Below are 17,039 nucleotides of genomic sequence, written 5' to 3'. Positions count from 1 at the left end.
GTAAAACCAGCTCCACCCCGAGCGGCAATAACAGTAACTGGCTGGAGAAGCACTGATGTCGTGTCAGAATCAACAATCTATTAATGTCAAATATTGTCATATGTCAGATACAGAGGAGTTTTACTTTGATTCTTTGCTGGACTTTCACTTGTAATGGGGTATTTTCACATTGCTGTATTAGCATTTTTACTCAAGTAAAACATCTAAGCAACTCAAAAAGCATTAGTGAAGTTCAGCTATGATGTTGGGTGAAAGGTCTGGCTCACAGTTGATGTTCCAGTTCATCCTAAAGGTGCTGGATTGGGTTGTTATATTAAAGCATGAAAAGGACAAACACAAACTGTTTGCACAAAGCCAGAAAAACTAAAATATGTCTAAAAAAAATCACTATGCTGCAGCGTTACGAATCTCCGTCTCTTGAATTAAGGGGCTCAGTGATGTCCACATACTTTTGGCCATATAATGTATATAAACTAAATTATTTATGAACGTCTCAGCAGTCAGACAGTCAGTGTTAGGCCACGGCTGCCCATCATGCAGAGATGAGCAGCTCCATCAAAGCTCCCACTGAGTGCATCCTGTAGAAGACGCTGAGCGGCTGACCCAGATTCACCAGAACAAACCAGGTGCTGAAGCCGAAGAACTGCTTCCCTAGGCCGTTCTCAAACTGGGGGTGTACTCCGAAAGCAGGTATGACCCACAGCTGAAAGAGGAGGGGACACTCGTCAATCACAGGAATGAAGACACAACAAAAGAAGTTGTACTACTTGAAAAAAGCAAAAAACATACAAGACTTTACCATGATATTACAAAGGATGAGGAAAGCACAGATTTCTTGAATCGCTCTTTTGCTCCAGGGCTCCTTCCCATGATCCTCCTGAACAACAGGGGGTGCTGACGTGTTTCCCTCCAGCAGTGAAATAGCTGTTGTCTTCTTCTCCTCTTGTGTTGGCGTGGTAATATTTTTCTTTGGCTGTGGGACAGTTTATCATTGAAATAAAACCTTTTCATGCTAATCTACAAAACATTCAAATAAAATGCAGGTACCTTAAAAATGTTGCTCCTCTGCCTCCCTTTCTTCTTGGTCAGCAGACTCGGGTGCCTGTGGAGGCCTTCAATGATGAAGATGTTCTGGAGGATGAGCTCCAGCAGGCTCAGGAGGGAGTAGGACAGCTCCAGGTCCGCCAGAGGAGCATTAGTCCCCAGAGCCAGGGCCGCCACCAGGGAGAAGTAGGAAAGGGCAAGCTGGCCCAGAGCTGCCGCCACCAGGAGGATCACGTCCAGGCTCCGAGTAGGGTTGTGTCCCCCTTCATGCGCTCTCCTCTCCAGCCTGTGGACCAGCATCCCAGCCAGGGAGCAGAAAGACATGACGGGCATGACGGCTAAATGGTAGCCGTAAAATATGAGGAAGGCGGTGAGGCGAAGCTGCCGCTGGCTGACCCAGACCTGGTAGAGAATGAAGACGGTCACTCCCACTACGAGGACCAGGCCGCCGAACACGAGGCCGTATATGATCCCGCCTTGGTAGACGACACGGAGGGTCAGCTTCTGACCAACGTGGTGACCTGGACCCATCCTGCGCCCCACGTTCTTCCACATCACGTAGATCATGCAGCCCGCCATCAAGTAGTACTCAATGTTGAAGGGGTAAAGGATCTCGAAGCCTTTCCTGAAGGCGAGGCAGGCTGCACTCGCACTACACTGACACAAGGTCGAATTACCTGGAGAAATACACTGATTACAATGCAGAGCACAAGGCAGCGATGTGTGATTATACCCATGATGTTTCCCTTTATTGTACAAAGATGTATTTCTCACAACCTAGGTAGCAAAATGAAACTTATGGCCCAACACATGCCTGGGTCCTCGGCCTGAGTCTGGCCCAAATACTTCCACATCTGTGTAGATTCCGGCTGTTATCTTTCGGTATTAACTGACAACCAGAAGATTTTCTGTGTGTGCGCCAGAATTTGTCCATATGTCGAAGTAGCACCTGACAATCATGCTGTGTATGGGCCAGATTCGGGGCGTGGAACCAGGCGTATTCTGGACCTGAAGAAAACAAGCATGTGGCCCAAGTATGGGCCGGATTCATTTTGCTATCTGGGAAAGGATCAAATCTTATCAAGAGTCCTATAGGTTCCTATCTAAGAGTCTCCTCGTATCTATTCAGACAGTTCGTCAAGGCAAGTTTTACTTCAACTTTGTTCTTGTCTCACAGGACAACACATAATCAAAGTTTAGATAGATGGATTTATTACCTCCGCCAAGGAAGTTGTGTTTTCACCCTTGTCTGTTTGTTTGTTGGTTTGTCAGCAGGATTACACAAAAAGTACGGAGCCGATATCCCCTGAACTTGGAGGAGGGATGGGTCATGGATCAGAAACAAACCCATTACATTTTGGTGCCAATCTGCATCATTTCCTATGAATTAGATTTTTTTCTCTGAAGTCTGGTGTATCTAGTTTGGCATTGGTCTTAGCAGAGGTCTGTGATCTCTAAACACCCTTCTAGTTGCAATTGGTGATTATTTGATGTGCCCTTAATCAACTGTTGAACAAAGTCGGATCTGTAGAGTTTTCTTCGTATTTTTCTCTGCAGTACAGCACTGTGTAAACCATCATCTCTGGTGTTACTGGCTTGTTTCGACTAGTTGGTAAACCATCTGAATCCTTATTAACTGGCTGCCATCAAAATACAGTTTTAAAAGTTTCATCATTGTATTTTTACTCATTTTATTACCTAAAGCACATTCCACTGTGTGAGGAGCTATTTTAGTGCTAACGTTTAATGAATTACTCTTGGACCAAAAACTTAGGAGTCCTAAAGTTAGAACTGACATGCCCATTATTTTGAAGAAGTTCTGCTGCTAACTTTTAGCCTTAGGTTGTTAAGTGAATACAGCTTCTACCTTCAAAATCAGATATGTCTGCTTCAGATGAGTTTGTGTTGCTGAAGTGAAGACTATCCTCCTTCTCTAACTCGATCTCCTCGTGGATGGAGTCCTCTGTGACTGAGTTCAGCCACAGCAGCAGGTCAGCAGAGAGGATCACCATCAGCCCGGACCTGCATCCAGTACAGCAGGTAAATATAAAAAAATATCTCTTTAAAACAAGAACAAATACAAAAATAACAAACACCTGAAGCTAGAAATAAAAACCATCCTTAACTATGAACTAACACATGTATAAAAATGTATAAAATATGTAAAGTGATGCACCTGGTGATTATCTTGTGTCTGTGAACACAGTCTTTGGAGTGAGCCCACAGTAAATATGTCTACAAAAGAAAAATCATCAGAAGAGGGATTAAGGGGTCATTTTTTGCATTTGTGGTTTGCCTTAAGTACTGAACAAAGTTGCTTCTTATTGCGTCTCATAATCATTAAGTGATTGTTTAATCATTTCAGTTCTATTGAATCAGCCCATTCCTTAGTCTAAAGATATTAAAGATATTTGAGGCTTTAAATTTAACATTTTGCAGATTTAGAAACTGAAGACCATGAGATGCAGGTAAAAACTAAATGCTGGTAAGTACACCTATGAGTTAAGACTATTTTGTCACACAGATTCTGAGTCTATTTTTAAAGGATCAAATTGTGGATTATGAGAAATGTTACAGATGTTTGTGGCATCTTTTTTGTCAGCACAAATTCAGCTAATTCTGATCATTTTATTTGAACCGCGCCTGCTGCCCGCAAAACTGTAAAACTTTCACTTTTCATATTTTTCTTTTTGTGTTAATCTAAATAAAGCTAAAATTATAAATGTAATGCATATTTTTTTGTGTTAAAGTGAGACCATGCAACTTTGTAAAGGAGCTTTTTATACCTTTTGCTATTGCTACAAAGCCAGCGTTAGCATTAACAGCAGTTTTCTTACCAGTCTTGGCAAGAGCTTTGACCATTGTTGCGTTTACATTGCAAGAGGTTATAATACGTCCTCTGAGCAGTGCTGCTCCTTCAGGACAGACTGGACACTACAGTGACTCGGTATCAGAAAGTGAGGAGACAGTCCGACTGGGCCAGAGCTAGCTGGTTAGCATGCTAACTTCAATAGAAGAAAAGAAGTGATAGAAATAGAAGGAAAACAATAAGGTTGGTTTCCACCACTTGAGACAGCTTTCTTCTAGACTGGTAAGTAAACAGCTGTTAATGATAACGTTGGCTATGTAGCAATAGCAAAAAACGTAGATATAGCTCCTTTAAGAAAAAAATAACCCCCCAATGGAGGGGTTGTACCAGTTGAGCTACAATTTGTTTCACCATTAGTCAAATAATGTAAGATGTTAAGGTGTTTTTAATTCAAAACTTAATATGTGCAGGGCATAATAATTTTCACCTGACCACCAAATTGCACATTAAACATAGAATTAGCAGTTTCCATTATCAGGCAAAGTTTGAACCAAGAGCTGAACCATGTGTTTCCATCCACCTGTTGTATGCATATTTTCAATTTGTGCATAAAAAACTTGAAAGTTGCTGTGTTGATAAAAAACAAAATGTGACTAATAGATGTAAACATCAGAGCTGTGTGGAGCGATGAGGAGACTTTAACATCCCTCAGATTAATACATAAAAAGATCATTCAGTAATAATGCCACATTTCTATCATGACAAAAACACACCATCCTCCATTCAGCAAAAACAAACAATGCATAATCCTACATCCATCTTTTTGTTTTAACAGTCCCGATCTGGTCTGGTTTGACCTGTTATGGCGGCTAATGTTAGAATATCATTGTGTCATGCTTGATTGATGATTTTCATCTACTGTTAATACTTTTGCACTTTGTAACAGCATTTAGCATTAGCCTATAATTAGCTCCTATGCCATAATAGCTGCTGTTGAGCAAAGGTTGCATGGCAGGCCTAGTCCACTTCTACATGTTACAACTGCTATGTGGCTTCACAAAGTTCAAGTTATTCTACAATCAAATGTTGCCTAACATTTTTCTTTCTTCAGCTTTTTGTTGTTTCCTCAGTGATTGATGTGGCGGCAGAACTTTCTTTACCTGCAGCACGAGAAAGGGAGCCTCTATGAATGGAGAGAGCACTTTAGCAGCAGGATTACACTCCCTCACACTGAGCAAATAACCAATCCTGCAGATGTACAGCAGCAGACTGGCAGCAGCAAAAAGTATCAGGACCACTGGGACAGAAAAAATGGATATTTCAGTAAAAATCCACAACAAATATTGTGTAGATTTTGTCATATAATGATGATACACTGGAACTTACAGATGACAGTGATTCCCCCAGCATGGTGGTCTTTATGTGGGCAGACCCCTGGCTGTTTCCTGGCCCACAGCAGATACCACAGCATCCAGATCAGACTGACCCCCATCAGCAGCAGCATGAACACCAGGGGCTCCTGGTGCTTCAGGCCCTCTGGGTTAAAGGTCTGACCTGCCACCAGAGCCGCCCCCAGCAGGACTATATTCATCCCAAGCAGACCAGAGATCAGACGCCTCCCGCTGGGAACCCAAACCAGCACCGGATCCAGCTCCTGGTCCTGAGTCTGGTTGTCTGGTTCATCTCTGGAGGGACTTCCTGGAGTCACCCAGGAGGAATCCAGCTCAGTGGCTCCAGAATCAGGATCCATACTCACCTTGTTTATTCCTTCTAAAGACTCTCTTCTCTTCCTTTGACCCTTCTTCTTCTTCTTGTTTCCATTCAGGTTCCAGAGTTTTCCCTCAGTTTGCTCAGCCGTTGCACTTCAGCTGAAACGTTCAACATGTGAAGACGTGCATATAAAAGTTGCTGCAGTTGTCTTGATCCGCCTTCCCACACTGCTGTAGGTGTGGTCATGATCCGGCACATTAATAACAACACACCTTTCATATGAAAAGCCACAGGTATCATGTTTACTCTTCATGTTGACCTCTGTTTTTCACCTGCTGTCCGCTGGAACAAAATTAACTTCATGGCGCCAAAGGACCTGAACACAATCTGTGTCAAACTCCAGTGGAGGCTTTCTTAAAGTCAGCCACGTTATTTTACTTTGAAAGTCTTTATCAGCTGGGTTGTCTGCCATGTTGTGTCACTGTTTGTGTACGGCCCACACCAGGAACTGATTTATAAATGTGTAACCTCAGTCTTATCGCTGCACTGCCCCAAGTAGCAGCTAATAGTTGAGTCAGAGGTGATAACCTGCAGCAGCTGATAATACTTTTGTTTTAGTTTCCGTTTAATTTAAAGGTGGTTTTTCATGTTTTAGCCCATTTACAACAAATCACATGCACGTTGTATCACTGCTTTAACTTCAAACCACATAGAGGTTTGATTTTTATAAAGATGAATATAAATCTATTTCTTTTAACGCCAAACGCCTGATCTTTTTTCTAGATAACAGAAAATGCAGGAACCTAATTGTGACTAATTACTTTGCAAATAAATATATTTTGTTTGCTCCTCCAACATTTAAGTCATTCCACATGGACAAAGTACATAACTTCATTATTTGAGTCAGAGTATAGATACTCCTGGTCAAATATTACTGCAATACAAGTGAAAGGTGTTCAGTAAAATTTTTTACTTGAGTTAAGGTACTGGAGTACTTAATTTTAAAAATACTTAAGTATTCAAAAGTACATTTTTTTTATGTCAACACATTGTTTAATTGGTCCACATTTACAGAAACGCATGGCTTCGAAACAACCTCCTGTCTGACTGAGTGTAGAACCTGTAGGATAAAAAGCTTGGAGGATATGTTTCAAAGCCTACAGAAATAGTCATAAAAACGCAGTTTTCATCTTTTTTTATTTTTTTGTCAGTGATGAAGTGTGGTCGTGGTAAACACAGCAAACATTTAAAACTAAATGAATCTTACTTCATTTCTAAACCTTCAAACACAGACTTCAGATCAGACCATGGACCAAGAATCTCCTGCTTCATCTTCATGTTCATCTAATGTCGCTGTCGTTAGGACACTGACAGGTTCACACTGAGCTGTTCAAAAATGTAGCAAGCACAACATGACTGAGAGAGTTGGCTGTGATTGGCCTAACATATTTTCAAAATAAAAGAAAACTCATTCCGCTGACTAAAAGCTCTGCTACTTCATAGAAATGTAATGAGTCAAAAGTACAATATTTGTCTTTCAAGTGTAGTGGAGTAAAAGTCATAAGTTTCTGAAAAGAAATAATGCTCAAGTAAAGTACAGACATTGAAAAATAAACTTAAGTACAGTACTCAAGTAAATGTACTTTGTTACTGTCCATCCCTGACCCAGACAGGAAGGTTCATTTTCTTCATTAATAATAATGATAAACTTAGTACTTTTCTTAACAAAGTTACAAAATGCTTTATAAAGAAATAAAACCAGAAGAGGCGAGTAAAATGAGAGTAAGAACATGAGCACAGAGGAAGTGAAACAAATAAAATGAATAAGATCAAATAAATATGTCAAACATTTCTAAATGCTTTCACAAAAAGAACATTTTTAAGAAGGGTTTTAAAAGAAGCTGAAGACTTGGTGTTAAGAAATTCCACAGGCTCTAATATTAAAAGCCTGATCACCCTTTGTCACAAGCTGTGACCTGGGGGCAACCAGGGGCTCCATCCATGGAGCTCAGTGGTAGTAAATGCATACACCAGGTAAATAGTCAGGAAGATTTTAGGAGAAAGGCCTGAAAGGTGAGAAATAAAATTTTAAAAATCAAATCTACATTTAAAGGGAGCTGCTTTTCTTTCATATTTGGGTTATATTTTATTTGGGTTTATTTTAATCTGGCTAAAAATGACAAAAAAAAATGAGTAAACAGGACACACAAAGGCCAGGAGCAGCACAAGTGAAATGACCCTCACCTCCATCATAAAACCTGGACAAGTAAAACCAGAACCTTGTCAATGGATCGATTCCACAAGAACTCACCTCAAAAACTCGCTGCATGCTCCGTGGCAGCTGGTCCAGGGATGATGGAGAGTGGCAGCCGAAGGAGCATGCCCACTATGTAAATTAATACATTTTTTTGATTTTCATAAGTCTGTCAGAGATGTTTGCTTTAATCACCACACTGAGGACACAGGATGCAGGGTGTGTGTGTGTGTTCCTGTACACCTGCCGCTCAAGTGTGAAGTCAGGTGGACAAGAATGAGTCAGTAACTGATAATATAGAGTCACTTTACTTATCAGACATACTCGATACACATCAATAAATGTCTCAATTTAAAAAATGTCAGCATTCAGATCTGCCCTACAAAGCCAGAATACAGTAACTACATATTCAACGGTTGATCAGAATTTAGTTAACACCAAAATCAAACTTGTTGACATTTATTTTTCCATATAATATACAACATATATATATTATTTAAACCATAGAAATAAAGAAAACAGCATGTTATAGGTGCAGTGACAAAAAAAAATACAACTAAAAAACAAACCAAACTAGAGATTCTATTCTATTCTAATCTATTCTATTCTATTATTTTTTCATTTAACATACACCACCAAAACAAGACAATCACTTAAAATTATACATGCAAAGAAAGTAAGTGAAAAAACATCTTCACATTATTACAAAATGTCTATTGATATGAAAAATGTCAAAAAATATAAAATAGTATAACATTATATTAATAAAAAATTATTACATTAGATATTTAATAATTAGTATTATACATAGGCCTATTTATACAAATATATAAATGACATTACACTACATCAAAAAAATCTAAACTATAAAAAAAACAAAAAAACAATTACAGTGCAGGGATAACCAAATAAAGCAGTGCAAGATTTACAGTGATCAAACCATTAAAATAATTCAATTAAAAGAAATCTAATTTTAGATGAGCCTTTTTTAAATTTTTATCTTTTATATTTTTTATTTTATGACAAACCATCACTTATTTAGAAAACAACTACACTACCATCAGTTTTAATCAAGAATGAATTCTTTACAGTTTTTTACAGTGCTACACTCTGTACATTCTGTTTCTCATTCAAAATAACACACATCAGACCTACCTAACTATCAGAGGGGGCGGGGGTCATTGCTTTCATAGCCCCGCCCCTCCTTGACAACCAGCACGCCTCGTTCGCCTCATAGCAACCAGCCTGTCAGCCCGCTCCGTACCGCTCCACAGGCCGTCCGTCCGCCCGCCGAGTCCCGGACTAAAAGTTGGGGCAAACATCTAGATCCTCCATGGAACCGAGCTCAGAGTGAGCCGGGCCGCCGAAGCCGAGGGCGCCGCCATGAACGACAGGTACCACCGGGCGGCCAGTGACGGCTACCTGGACGTGCTGAAGGAGGCCACACGGAAGGAGCTGAACGCACCGGATGAGGATGGGATGACACCGACCTTATGGGCCGCTTACCACGGCAACCTGGAGGCGCTCCGGCTCATCGTGGGGAGAGGGTGAGTCCAGAGACCAGTGACCAGTATCTGAAAAGTTCCCTGCAGAATCCAACCACCCATCTGAGCAGCGAGTTATTTCCGCCAGTCGGACAAATGGATTTCTGTCAGTAGGCTAGGTGATTAAATCTAACACTGAGGGTAGCTGGGGGTCACTTTTCTTGTTATATGACAAACACCAGTCTTCTCTTCAGTCAGTTTCATTTTAGAGGAAGATCTTCTTTCTGTTTTGTCATAGTTTTTAACTTTTTATTGTATTTTTATTATCATTATTAACTTATTTTAGTCAAAAATCGTTCACATATTTTAAGAAAGGTTCTAAAATGATAGCAATATATAATAATATATAAAATAAAAATAATTAAGTAATTAATGTTAAATGTAATATATAGCCTTAAAATTATAATAATATTAATAATATAGGCTTATAATAATATATATATTTTAAATCTAAATGTAGGCTATAAACAATCAATAAACAAGTCACAACTGACTATACTGTTAACAGAACGTTGTGATACTGTATTATCACATATCCAAAATATTTCTTATCACTACAGCTGCAACAATTCATGGTTTAGTCAATCAATAGTAAATTAATAAACATTTTCAGCATTTTTGAGAAAAAAAATACCAAAATTCTCTGGATCTTTTTCAAATATATATTTTCTGATTTCCTTAGTCTTCTATGTAAGTAAATTATTATCATTATTAATATTATTATTATTATTTTATTTTATTTTATTTTATAGATGTCACTTTGTGATGGGTATATTCCATCATTTTCTTACATTTTTCAGACAAATAACCAATTGATTAATCAAGAAAATAATCCTCCTATTAATTGATAATGAAAATAATAAGCCCTAGTTATCATCAAGAATCCTAAATCTTAATTAAACACAAAGTATTAGTTTATTTATTGTATATTATAACTTTTCCTCACTGATCAGTGCCTGCTTGTTTTAACTAAAAATTAAATTAAAATTAAATTAAATAAAAAAATATTTCCACCCCCATCTCTGATCTAATCAGTGCTGCTGGAGATGCAGGGTTTTACATTTTGACAGCCTAATTACAGACAAAGGTCACTTGCAGCAGGATAGCCCCACTTACTGCTGGAGCATGTGCAATACACACAAACACACACACACACACACACACACACACACACACACACACACACACACACACATGCTGATTGAGTAGGATAACACTGTATGCATCTGAAGCATGATAACTTAATATTTAATCTTACCAGTGTGGCTCAGGCTGATCCATTACATGGCAGGTTAAGCTCTAAATCTGATTCAGTTACAATACAGAAGCCATTTTTATACCGATCAATTACTGAAGGGTCTCCACGTCTTTACAGAAATGATCAATGATATGATCTCTGCTCTGAAAGCCTCATGTGCCCTTATCAGAGAGTGTGCGCTGTGTATTTGTAAGAGAAGGGGGTTCAGGAGTAAGTCTATATTCTGCTGAGATAAGTTGTACGTAATAGATCAGACAAGTCTTTTGTTCAAGGTTTTAAGAAGCAGACAAAGCAGTGTGATATTTACTGCCTGTTCTCTGTGGAGCGCAGAGTCCAGTTTGTCATGCTGCTGGTGGCAGGTTTATAAGGCGAGCAGTAAAGCAGCTGTAGACACAGGAAAGGTCACAGTGATGGATAGAGCATCTTCCTCCTGCCACAGTCCCTGCAGTATGCAGCGCAGGGCGGATATGAAGCAGAGAAACACGACTAAAGCTGAGCTGCAGATCAGAGTTCACAGAGAAAGGTAAATGAAGGAAGAAGAAGGTTTAGAGGTTGCAGTTTGCAGAACTTGTTTTCCCTTAAGGGGCTTTGAGCAGCTTTTCTGACTTTATTTCCCTGATCTTATGTATTTATTTTATTTAATAGCAAATAGTGACTAGATTTAAAATTTTTAAAAACTAGCAACAATGTGACACCTGTGAGGAATATAAAAGAGTTTTCCTGCAAAACCTTTTTTAATTTATCAAAAGAAGCCAAACTAATGCAGCAGCTGTAAAGTAGTCACATAATGTTACTAAATAAATCTGTAAATATCTGATTAAGGATTAAGAAAACATACAAATTTCGTCAATTGATTGATAAGTTGATTGAGACCAAGCCATTTGAAGTCGACACCTTGATTAGCAATAATGAAAATAATTGCTAGTTGCAGTTCTGTTTGGGGACTTGCAAAGCTAGATCTTGTGGCTCTCCATCCAGCAGATGCTGTTATATTCACTGGATGCATGAAAACTTTGACCTGATGGAGGCGCTAAAAGAAACTGACCATCCTCTGAGGAACATGAATGTCCGTACAAAATGTCATTGCCATCCATACATTAGTTATTGGCATATTTCAGTTTGGACTAAAGTGGTGGACTGACTTTGCAGTCTGTAGTCGTGCTGCTATGGGCTAAAAACAGGATGGTGCTCCAATCGTACTGTCTGGTTTCTTGGTCTCTAGGAGATGAATAAAGCTGCCATGTGCAGTCTGCTGTGTGTCATGGGAACTTAAGTTTTCTATACTCAGACCAAAATAAGCATTAAGCTTCTACACTCAGCTCTTCATGCTGCTAGTAAACAAGCATGTTGTTTGTGTGGTTGCAGGTTGATGAATGGCTGCTGTGTCACCTCTGACTCAGCTTCTGGCAGAGCTGCCGATGGTCAAATTACTAATAGAGATAGTCAGGTGTGATTCCTCCTTCATGTTCCTACAGTGACACATTTCTCACTCGCACCTTTGGAATATGATCTGCTCAATATGACGCTCTGAGCCCTTAAATAAACAGCAGACTTTGATGCTTCACAATTTAATGTTATTCGCATACTTTGCCAGGATGTGGCTCTGCAGACAGGAGCTGAAATCAGGGTTTGTGCTGGTAAAGGTGGTGGCCCTGCCCTGTGGTTTGTCTCTAGGTGTCTGTGAAAAAAAGACTTGGTGTGTGGGATGAATAATGCAGAGTCACCTCTGCCATGTTTAACCGGTAGCGTTTCAATTATTGATCAGGACTTGGCCACTTGGGTGGAGGGAAAACAGGAAGAGGATGGACTTAGCAGTGAAATTAGTTCCTCCCTGTGTACCCACTGGGTACCACTTTCTGATAAGGCACCACGAGTTTATAAACTGGGTTATCTTAGCATAAAGACTGCAAACAGGCGGAAACAGCCTGGCTCTGTCTACCAGCACACCAGACACATAGTGAGATCCCTCCAGTGAACTGGCAACCCAAACTTTGTTCTTAATGAGGGCTTATAAATGAGCTATAAAGCATTAATAAAAAAAATCATAAACCAGTAATAAAGCCATTCATTATAAACCCTTTATAAACAGTAAATATTGCCCTTTCATAAACTGTACTGTGCTCTCTCAGATGCAGCATGTGGAAATGTAAACATGCGTCGTGTGTCACTGAAACAGAATTAATTTGTAACTAGAAGCTAAAGTTTAATATGTGTTGTTGTTAATTCTGTTTTTGCTTGCACAGCATTATGGGTAGTCCTTTACTGATATCACAGCCATATTTCCATGATGTGTGGCCAGTACTGACTACCACTGAAGTTTATATTACACTCCAGCAGCAGGTGCTAGACTTCAGCTAATAACAACTGTAGGCTCACCCATAATGTACTGTAGACATCCGGGCTACAAGTAATGATTTTATTTTAGACATTTTTTCAATTAAATGGTTAATCATAATCATTCTCATCAAATTTAGACTGTAAAAGGTCAAAAGATAATGAAAACCAGTCCACAAGTTCACATGTGAATAGGGGTACATACTTCATAGGAGTTCATACTTCCACATACTTCTGACCACATAATGTGCATAATGTGAAATAAATGGACTAAAATCTGCACAAAACTGGTATGCTTCTTTTAGATTAGCAACAGAAATCATTTGTGTAAGAATACTGTATGTATGTATCTAGTAACATGGAGATCCAACATGGCTTCTTGTCCCCTCTTCTTCCAGAGGTGACCCGGACAAGTGTGACATCTGGGGTAACACACCGCTTCACCTGGCAGCTGCCAACGGCCACCACAACTGCCTGTCCTTCCTGGTGGCTTTCGGTGCCAACGTGTGGTGTCTGGACAATGACTACCACACACCGCTGGACATGGCTGCCACCAAGGGCCACATGGACTGCGTTCGCTACTTGGACTCGATCGCTGCCAAGCAGATCACCCTCAACCCAAAACTGGTCAGCAAACTCAAGGACCGGGCTTTCCGTGCCGCAGAGCGCCGGATCAAAGAGTGCGCAAAGCTCCAGAGGAAGCACCGAGAACGTATGGAGAGGAAGTTTATGAAGGAGTCGGCGGCTTTGGACAACCTGGATGCTATTAGCTTTTCTAGCTACACCAGCAGCAGCACGCTGAGTCGCAAGTTCAACACAGTCACCTCCAACATGCCATACTCGCAGGTGGTTTGTCTTTGACTTTGTTTTAATGTGTAAGGCAATAGAGAATCAAAGTCCTGCTGTGCATCAGGATTAACATCTGCTCCACCAGCTTTCAGTCGACAAGTCCTCTGACCTCAATGACAAAAGCAACAGAGTTTCCCTGCCAGATTTAAACCAGAGAGCATTAGGGTTTATGGTCAGCATTTTAAAAACCAAAACCATGACGGCTTTCCAAATCACATTACTGAGCATTTTCTCAGTTGCCAACTGGGTTAAGGTTTAGTCAAGTTTAGTTGACCAAAACTACTTAGCTAAAGTTGGGAAAGATTGTGTTCATGGTTAAAAACTTAGCTTAGGGGCCAACCATGCCCATAGCTTAAATTAGAGCTACTTGATGAGCGTTGGGGAAAGATTGTGGTGGAAGTAGGTGGGATGCAACCAGTCGTCTCACCTTGTGTTCAAAGTCATGTGTCTTGTTGACTCATCTGTGTATTTTCTCATCTGCCACCTCAACAGCTAATGTTCGGTTAAGTTTAGGCAGCTAAGACTACTTTGTTAAAGTTGGAGAAAGATTGTGGTCATGATTAAAGGAAATCAGTGTTTATTGTCGGTAGGAAAAGGGATGTGAACTCTCACCAAACTGATTTTTTACATTGCTGGATTTACCCATTCAGTGGTATAAAAGAAACATTGCTTATTCAGGGTTTCTAAATGTATGCTTTCTTCTCAGGCCACTCTGCACTCCACAGCCAAGGGCAAGGCCAAGATACAGAAAAAGCTGGAGAAGAAGAAGCAGGTTGACGGAACGTTCAAGATCTACGAGGATGGGAGGAAAAGTGTGCGCTCGCTGTCCGGCCTGCAGCTCAGCAACGATGTCATGTTCCTTAAACAGGGCACCTATGCCAACCCCAAGGAGAGGTCACGCCTCAACATACGTGACATGTTCCCCCGCGACAATGATGACGACGCCGACACCATCTCCCGTGCCATGAGTGACCCAGGCCTCCATGAGGCTGCGTATTCGGAGATCAGCGCAGACTCTGGTCGGGATTCCCTGTTCACCCGACCTGGGCTTGGCACCATGGTGTTCAGGAGGAACTATATGACTGGGGGCATGTTTGGCATTGGGGCACGGGATGAGGGGAGTGTTGCAGGGAGTGAACCTGTGGGCCGGGCACCTAATGTTCGTCTACGTGGACATCTGCCTCGACGCTCACCAAGTTTTGATGAGGACAGTATTGGTAGCGCCTTGAGCCTGCAAGAAAGAAATCTGCAGGAGTTGCCTTGGGAGGAGGCTGATGTTGAGCTGGACGAGGACATGGATCCAGAGAACAGTCCTCTCGAGACCTTCCTGGCCTCACAAAGCCTCAGCGAGTTCATAGCAATTTTCAGGAGGGAGAAGATCGACCTGGCGGCTCTGTTGCTTTGTTCAGATCAAGACCTCTCCAGCATTCACATCCCTCTGGGCCCCAGGAAAAAACTGCTGGATGCCTGCAAGAGACGTCTGGACACCATAGATGAACCAGAGGCCATTGAAGACACTGAACTTTGAAGGTCAGTGTGTAGAAATCCATGTTTTATTTTAAAAGAGAAGCACCATTCTTCACTCTTCATCACTCATTCCATTCCAGATAAACCTGACATGAGGTACTGTGTTTGCATGCATCAGCATAGCCTTTGGATGACATTTATTGGGGGATGTCAGAGGACATGAATCAGACTGTGGGTGGCCTTTGTTAATGTTAAACTTAAAATCACACAGTGGTAATAAAAAGGTATTCAGAAACCTTTCAACGATACATTAAATTCATAACACATTAAAGTATTAGTATTTTATTATCAGACACATTATATAAGAAGAAGTATTAGTATCTGTGTAAACGGTTGAAGGGACTGCTACGGCGTGATGGGATGACGTAGATTCTATCTTGAAACTTCCTACCATTGCGGCCCAACTGTCTACTACGGGAGAAAGACTAGTGCCGTTACCCTGTGATATGTTAAAGAGTAAGTACGTTTTTGTCATATTTGACACTGTCATTTCATTTATATTCAGTTATACTGTTAGTAGTTTTATGGATTCTGAGTATATTTGTTAAAGATATCTGCTAATTTGACAGATTTTCCCAGTTTATTCATAGACATGTTAAATTAAATTGTCTCTAAAGTAAATATCATGAGCTCTCAGGCCATTTTAAGAGACATATTGTAGCAATGTTCAAAGCGACCTCAGATTCTTAAGGAGGGAAGTATCCTTTGTTGGAGTTAAATGTTGCTTAGTGATCTTTGATTTCCACTACTACACCAATGCATTGGAATGTTAGTGGGCGCTGTAGCCATCACTTCAACTGTTGTTGCTTAAAGTCACTAACTATCAATTGGTATCATGTGAATAGGAATCATATTTTGTGGAATTGGCCACTCCTACTTTTGAATACATGATATTTAGAGCAAACTCCCAGCATTGCTCCACCCAACTTCAACCTGAGCTGAGATCTAATCAGCCAGAATACCTGAGAACACCTGTGAGGGAGTGCAGCGGAGCCTTTTCCATATGAGACACTACAAAACCAGATACCTGTTTACTGGCTAAATAGCACCATCTTGTGGCATATTTGTGCTATAACAAACCAAGGTTTTAGAGCTAGAGGCTTAAAAGCCATTTTAGTTGCATGACACCTGTTTTAATATTTCATTACATTTTTTATCGGAGTACAGTCATACGTAATGTTAGTTTGACTCTTTATTCACAGGATGAGGTCACTGTGAAGTTGTTATGCATATTTAATGCTGGTTCCATGTGATGTTATTATTCCCTGGTACAGTCAGTGGAGACAACATGGACTCTTGGCAACTGATATAAGCTTAGATAGGAGGTAATAAACATTTTATGGTTAAACTTTGCCACATATACAGACAGATGGAGACACATTGCGTTTGTATTTATTCTCATCCAGTGAAATTTATCCCGACTGTTACTGTAACACTTGGTCGTATTAATTAACATATTAGTGAATGTACCTAAACCTCTTAACATGTTATTTATTGTGTCTTTGTTGTACAGTTTTCTTACTTTAAATATGTTATTTTACTCCATGGCACATACACAAAGGTGACTATACATTCATGATGTGTGAAAATAGCCCCTGACCCACTGTTGCTCTGCAAACTCTGTTGCAATAGTAAAAACAAAGGGGTGTTACTGTGAGATTATGTCAGTGTGTGCTAGATAACACTCTTATCTCGGATTGCTATTCCGTC

General features: G+C 40.3%; 2 protein-coding genes across 2 annotated transcripts; one reads left to right on the top strand and one right to left on the bottom strand.

Moving 5' to 3' along the window:
- Positions 1-153: 153 nt before the first annotated feature.
- LOC111220366 (otopetrin-3-like) lies at positions 154-5,462 on the bottom strand. The gene is made up of 7 exons (XM_022743434.1): positions 5,240-5,462; positions 5,014-5,150; positions 3,221-3,279; positions 2,912-3,066; positions 1,048-1,721; positions 800-973; positions 154-703 (listed from the first exon to the last, which is right to left on the bottom strand). Exons 1-7 carry the CDS (start codon positions 5,442-5,444, stop codon positions 533-535), a joined length of 1,575 nt encoding a protein of 524 aa, XP_022599155.1. The 5' UTR covers positions 5,445-5,462; the 3' UTR covers positions 154-532.
- A 3,738-nt stretch (positions 5,463-9,200) lies between these two features.
- LOC111220275 (Usher syndrome type-1G protein homolog) lies at positions 9,201-15,564 on the top strand. The gene is made up of 3 exons (XM_022743304.1): positions 9,201-9,364; positions 13,352-13,799; positions 14,509-15,564. The coding sequence occupies exons 1-3, from the start codon at positions 9,201-9,203 to the stop codon at positions 15,328-15,330; spliced, it is 1,434 nt and encodes a 477-aa protein (XP_022599025.1). The 3' UTR covers positions 15,331-15,564.
- The last annotated feature ends 1,475 nt before the right edge of the window (positions 15,565-17,039 follow it).

The sequence above is a fragment of the Seriola dumerili genome, unplaced genomic scaffold (assembly GCF_002260705.1).
Source record: "Seriola dumerili isolate Sdu_G_001 unplaced genomic scaffold, Sdu_1.0 BDQW01000068.1, whole genome shotgun sequence".
Lineage (NCBI taxonomy): Eukaryota > Metazoa > Chordata > Actinopteri > Carangiformes > Carangidae > Seriola > Seriola dumerili.
This window is presented reverse-complemented; position numbering and strand designations above follow the sequence as displayed.